General features: G+C 43.8%; 1 protein-coding gene across 1 annotated transcript; it reads left to right on the forward strand.

Annotated features, from left to right (window-relative positions):
- The first annotated feature begins 3,905 nt into the window (after positions 1 to 3,905).
- LOC128699679 (uncharacterized abhydrolase domain-containing protein DDB_G0269086-like) lies at positions 3,906 to 6,624 on the forward strand. The gene is made up of 2 exons (XM_070099446.1): positions 3,906 to 3,950; positions 5,603 to 6,624. The coding sequence occupies exons 1-2, from the start codon at positions 3,939 to 3,941 to the stop codon at positions 6,527 to 6,529; spliced, it is 939 nt and encodes a 312-aa protein (XP_069955547.1). The 5' UTR covers positions 3,906 to 3,938; the 3' UTR covers positions 6,530 to 6,624.
- Positions 6,625 to 7,049: the final 425 nt, after the last annotated feature.

The following is a 7,049-nucleotide window of genomic DNA, read 5'->3' on the forward strand; positions in this document are numbered from 1 at the left end:
CTCTCTCTTGTCTTACTTCTGTCACCTTGTCATAAGACTCTAGTAGGTTTGTGACACAGGATTTTCCTTCCCTGAAACCGTGCTGGTTGTCAATTATACACTTGTTTCTTTCCAGGTGCCCCACCACTCTCCTCCTGATGATCTTCTCCATGACCTTGCATACTATACACGTTAGTGATACAGGTCTGTAGTTTAGTGCCTCATGTCTGTCTCCCTTTTTAAAAATTGGGACTACATTTGCCATTTTCCATACCTCAGGGAGTTGCCCAGTTTCAAATGATGTGTTGAAGATCTTTGTTAATGGCTCACACAATATCTCTGCTCCCTCTTTAAGGACCCATGGAGAGATGTTGTCTGGTCCCACCGCCTTTGAGGTGTCAAGTTCGCATAGCAGCTTCTTCACCTCCTCCTTGGTTATATGTACCTCATCCAGCACTTGCTGGTGTGCCCCTCTGTTCTGATTTCTTGGAGTCCTACTGGTTTCCACTGTAAATACCTCTTTAAATCTTGTGTTGAGCTCCTGACATACCTCTCGGTCGTTTCTTGTGAATTCCCCATCACCCTTCCTCAGTCTGATTACCTGGTCCTTGACTGTTGTTTTCCTCCTGATGTGGCTGTACAACAGCTTCGGGTCAGTCTTTACTTTTGATGCTATGTCATTTTCATATTGTCTCTGAGCCTCCCTTCTTATCTGTGCATATTCGTTTCTGGCTCTTCGGCTGATTTCTTTATTTTCCTGAGTTCTCTGTCTTCTGTACCTTTTCCATTCTCTAGTACACCTAGTTTTTGCCTCCCTACACCTTTGGGTGAACCAAGGACTCGTTCTGTTCTTCCCATTATTTCTGTTTCCCTTGGGAACAAACCTCTCCTCTGCCTCCTTGCATTTTGTTGCTACATAGTCCATCATTTCTTGTACTGGTTTTCCTGTCAGTTCCCTCTCCCACTGAATGTCTTGAAGGAAGTTCCTCATGCCTGAGTAGTTCCCCCTTTTGTAGTTTGGTTTTTCCCAGCCTATTCCTGCTACTCTCTCCACTTGGAGCTCAACTATGTAGTCGAAGCACAGAACCACATGATCACTAGCTTCCAGGGGCCTTTCATACATGATACCCTCGATGTCCGAACTACTCATGGTGAATACAAGGTCCAACCTTGCTGGTTCATCCTCTCCTCTCTCTCTGGTAGTGTCTCTAACATGTTGATGCATGAGGTTTTCCAGTACCACATCCATCATCTTGGCTCTCCATGTTTCGGGACCCCCATGGGGCTCCAGGTTTTCCCAGTCAATCTCCTTGTGATTGAAATCACCCATAACTAGTAACTTTGCTCCCCCCATGTGTGCTCTCCTGGCCACCTCGGCTAGTGTGTCGATCATTGCTCTGTTGCTCTCATCGTATTCTTCTCTTGGCCTCCTGCAGTTCTGTGGTGGGTTGTACATTACTGCAATTATCACCTTATGTCCCTCAGACTGGATTGTTCCTACTAAGTAGTCCCTTTCGCCCATGCCATCCATTCCTTCCATTTTCTCAAAACCCCACTGGTTTTTAATGAGCAGTGCAACTCCTCCTCCCCCTCTCCTCCCTTTGTCTTTCCTGAGGATTTGATATCCGGATGGAAAGATTGAATCTGTTATTATTCTGGTGAGTTTTGTTTCTGTGAGTGCTATTATGTCTGGGGATGTCTCTTTGATTCTTTCGTGCCACTCCTCATACTTGTTTGTTATTCCATCTGCATTTGTATACCACACCTTCAACTTCTTTTCTAAGACTGTGGTCTGGGAAGTATATTGGGGTTGGGGAAGTGGGAGACCTGGTAAGGAACTATGGGTTGTTGCTGTGGGGGTGAAGTTTGTAATGTAGTGGGTGGGGGCATTGGATGTGGCATGGGTGTTTTGATTTAGAGTGTGTGTGTGTGAGTGTGTGTGTGTGTGTGTGTGTGTGTGTGTGTGTGTGTGTGTGTGTGTGTGTGTGTGTGTGTGTGTTTGTGTGTGTGTGTGCTTACTTATCTTGTTGGAGAGGTCGATTCATACCTCCTGGCCCCACCTGTGCGTGTGAGAGAGAGAAAGAAGCGTGACTCGAACTCCCCACAAGGAAATTAGGAGAGTACGAAGGTGTCCAGATGTACATAAATGCCACAGTACACTCTGATACTCCTTTGATACCTATTTTCCAGCCAATTTATAAGCATAAAAACCTACTTTCATGATTTCAGGCACCTACTTACCACTGAGGAACCTACTTTCATGACTTCGGTCACCTACTTACAACTTAGGAAACTATTTTCATGACTTCAAGCACCTACTTACCACTGAGGAACCTACTTTCATGACTTCAAGCACCTACTTACTACTGAGGAACCTACTTTCATGACTTCAGGCACCTACTTACCACTTAGGAAACTACTTTCATGACTTCAAGCACCTACTTACCACTGAGGAACCTACTTTCATGACTTCAAGCACCTACTTACTACTGAGGAACCTACTTTGATGACTTCAGGCACCTACTTACCACTGAGGAGCCTACTTTCATGACTTCAAGCACCTACTTACCACTGAGGAACCTACTTTCATGACTTCAAGCACCTACTTACTACTGAGGAACCTACTTTGATGACTTCAGGCACCTACTTACCACTGAGGAGCCTACTTTCATGACTTCAAGCACCTACTTACCACTGAGGAACCTACTTTCATGACTTCAGGCACCTACTTCCAGACACCTAAGGAATATTATTCCATCAGCATCAGAAACTCGTCTGAAAGTTCTGAAGGATTTTCCTCAGCCTTCAGGACAACTCGTAAAGGTCACAATCAGGGGAATCCTTGCTGAATCTCGCCTCTATGGACATGCATTGGTTTTAAATCAATCATTAGGGTCAAAATCTGCATTGTTTTGCATGATTTTCGTATCAAAACGAAGTTTTTAGAAAGCTATTAAATAGAGGAAGTACATTGACCATCACTCCGACAGCACCTCAAACCCCGCGTCTATATTAACTCCAACCTCCCTTAGACAAGCCTGCTGGGTGTTCAAGCTTCTTAGCAATCAAAGCATACTCTTAAAGTGTACATGTACGCTGTACCTGGTACACTTAGGTGTACTTGTACACTTAATCTTGTACAATTAAGTGTATATGTGCACTTAACCTGTTATATTTAAGTGTACATGTACACTTAACCTGTTATATTTAAGTGTAGTTGTACACTTAATCTGTTACAACTAAGTGTACATGTACACTTAACCTGTTACGTTTAAGTGTACTTGTACACTTAATCTGGCACAACTAAGTGTACATGTACACTTAACCTGTTACATTTAAGTGTACTTGTACACTTAATGTGGTACACTTAAGTGTACATGTACACTTAACCTGGTACACCCACGTGTACATGTACATTAAATACGGTACACTAAGGTGTACTTGTACACTAAACTTGGTTCACCCAATTATACATGTGCACTTAATCTGGTACATTAAAGTGTGCATCTTTGATTTATGTGTACACTTGATACACATGTACAAGTGTATACAACCTGAATGAACATGTCCACTTAACCTGATACACTTAAATGTACACCCTTGGTGTGCATGTACGCTTCAAGTGTACATGCACACACTTTAGTGTACACTCAAGAGCCTTGGCATATATGTACACTTAAGTGTACATCCTTGATGTACACTTGGATCATGAACACTTGAGCAGGTAACTGTACACAAGACCTTTATCAGTGGAGGTAAGTAGGTTGGAGACCTTCAGGGGACATATTTACCGAGGTAGGTGCACAGCTAGCTGCCCGGGATAAGGTGTAAAAAACATGTTGGAACGAGTCATGGTCGCATGCTGTGTGCGTACATGTGTACACGTGTGTGTGTGGCAGGTAGGTATATAAAGTGTGTGTCTCTGGATAAGTGTACAGTTGATCAGTCTCAGCACCATCATGAACTTCCTGGTAAGTTGACAGTGGCACTTCTGCTGTTATTGCTGCTGCTGCTGCTGCTGCTGCTGCTGCTGCTGCTGTTATTGCTGCTGTTACTTCTGCTGTTGCAACGGGAAATGTGATGTGTTTAATTGACGTAGGGTCGAGCCTACACTGTGTTGACTGATCCACACTGTTTAGTGAACGTAGGGTCGAGCCTACACTGTGTTGACTGATCCACACTGTTTAGTGAACGTAGGGTCGAGCCTACACTGTGTTGAATGATCCACACTGTTTAGTGAACGTAGGGTCGAGCCTACACTGTGTTGAATGATCCACACTCTTTAGTGAACGTAGGGTCGAGCCTACATTATGCTGACTGATTCACATTGTTTAGTGGAAGGTGGATCAAACCCGCACCGTTGCATTAACAACAGTCTCCATGGGGGTTCACACGGTACATTCTGCCCTACATCTGTACAGCAGCTGTTGTTGTTTGCTGATGACACAGTGCACTTGCAATAATGTTAACTGCGGCTGCAACATTTGAGTTTGAAAGGATTTGTCGTAGAGGAAGTTGAAACTGAACATTGGAAAGATCAAGGCGATGAGAAGAACAAAAAATGTGAATATTGAAAGACTGGATACGAGAGTTGAGGAAGTATGGAGATAGTGAACTCGTCGAGATATCTATGAGTGAACTTGTCTGTGGTTTTTGCTATTGATAGAGGTCACCATAGAATTGATGATGAGTAGAGAGGTGAATGGTGCACTGAGACATCTGTGGAGACCAATAACTTTACCCATGGAGGCAAAAACGTGGAATGTATGAGAGTATAGCAGTGCCAATATTTGGTTCCATATATACAAGTGTTTGGTAACACTATAATCTGGTACATTCCCCTTTCTGCCTTCTCTGACTTTCCGTCCACAGATGCGTCAATGTATCATCTACCTTTTCTTTCCTATATGTATTCTATGGTTTACCTGGTCCTTCATAGACCCATCTAACGACACCATCACTCACAAATATCTCAACACCTTCACTTCCTCCCTCTAAACTCGTATCCACTCATTCATTACCTAAATTTTTTCTTGCTCTCTATGTTCACTCCTTCATTTTTTTACACACCCTCTCAAATTCCTCCACCGAACTCTGTATCTTCTCTTCAGAATCTTCCAAAAAAAAAAACTACTGTGTAATCAGCAAACAGCAACTGCGACAATTGCTATCCTATATTTCCAAGAACAATGTGCAACAAAAAAAGGTTTACCTTCAGGTAAGCATTGTTCACCTTCCTCCTAAAGCCTCCTTGTTCTTCTGCAGTCCTACTTTCTGTCTTACCCTTAATTTTCTTCAATAATAATTTATTCCCATATAATTCTTACATTCTCTCGTCTGTGTTTTCCTTAAAGAAACTATACATTCGTCACCTTCCCGTTCATGAACATAAACTGAACACATTAGACACTCCTTATACTCTCCTCTACATATAATTCTTAGTTAAAATAGATTTTACATACTTTCTTGTAGCCCATTATGGCACTGTTCACCTCATCATTCCACCAGTCGTTCCCCTCGATGCCAACACCCACCCTCACATAACGACGACAAACTTATGGACACTTTTACCCTGATAGTTGTTAACATGTGAAAAGTAACAAGTGCCTGTTTCATTTTTCAGGTTGTACTTAGTTTGGCAGCGGTGTGCCTGGCCAGGCCACAATCTGAGGTATCTCCTGCCGCTGACGTCAACACCATAGATCCTCGGTTCGCATCGTTCATTTTCCCGGGTGATGACCCAGCCATTATCGATGCTAAGAAACGGCACTTCACTGCCATCAGCGCTGCTCTTGGCCGCACCCCCAGTGCCAAGCAGGCTGCACCTGTAGCTGCTGCAGCTGAAGTTGCTCAAGCTGTAGCTGCTGAAGCTGAAGTCGCACAAGCTGTAGTTGCTGAAGCTGAAGTCGCACAAGCTGTAGCTGCTGAAAATGAAGTTGCACAAGCTGTAGCTGCTGAAGCTGTAGTTGCTCAAGCTGAAGCTGCTGAAACTGAGGTAGCACAAGCTGAAGCTGAAGTTGCACGAGCTGAAGCAATTGAAGCTGAAGCTGCTGAAGTCGAAGCTGCTGAAATCGAAGCTGCTGAAGCTGAAGTTGTACAAGCTGAACAAGCAGAAGCCAAAGCCAGAGCTGAACAAGCAGAAGCTGAAGCCGGAGCTGAACAAGCAGAAGCCGAAGCCGGAGCCGAACAAGCAGAAACAGAAGCCAGAGCCGAACAAGCAGAAGCAGAAGCCGGAGCTGAACAAGCAGGAGCCGAACAAGCAGAAGCAGAAGCTGAAGCCGAAGCCAGAGCCGAGGCCGAACAAGCAGAAGCTGAAACCGGAGTCGAACAAGCTGAAGCAGAAGTTGGAGCTGAGGCCGAACAAGCAGAAGCCGAAGCCAGAGCTGAAGCCGAACAAGCAGAAGCTGAAACCGGAGCCGAACAAGCTGAAGCAGAAGTTGGAGCTGAGGCCGAACAAGCAGAAGCCGAAGCCAGAGCTGAAGCCGAACAAGCAGAAGCTGAAGCCGGAGGCGAGGCCGAACAAGCGGAAGCGGAAGCCGGAGCCGCATAAACAACCACCAACTTAGTGTGTAGATATATTAACATTTAATATAACAATGTTCTTTTGTCTATAATATCGATAAAATTTATTTATATCGAAATAAATAGATTTTTTCACTTCCCTTCATTAGTTGTTAGTGGACTAATTGCATAGGCTGCTAGGCCAGTAGGCCTACTGCAGTACCCACCTACATGACTCAAAAAATGTCTCACATGACTCAGTTTACACAACTGTTTTTAAGTTGTATAAATCGTGCATAAAAGAATTACAAATTAATATTTTTATAGAATGGGTCTTCACACTCAGTGTGTGGAATATTAAAATAATCTAGGACCACTTATTACCTTGTGGGAGCACCAGTTCAACTGAGCGCCAGCTAGAGTAAACAACCTGGAAAACATCAGGGATTCACTGATGTCACGTTGTGTTAACACTCTTCTTTTAACCCCTTAACTGTTCAAGCGTTGATCTACGTTGTTACTGCTAGTACTCCAAACGTTGATCTACGTTGTTACTGCTAGTTTACCTG

This window comes from Cherax quadricarinatus, chromosome 67 (genome assembly GCF_038502225.1).
Source record: "Cherax quadricarinatus isolate ZL_2023a chromosome 67, ASM3850222v1, whole genome shotgun sequence".
NCBI classification, from domain to species: Eukaryota; Metazoa; Arthropoda; class Malacostraca; order Decapoda; family Parastacidae; genus Cherax; species Cherax quadricarinatus.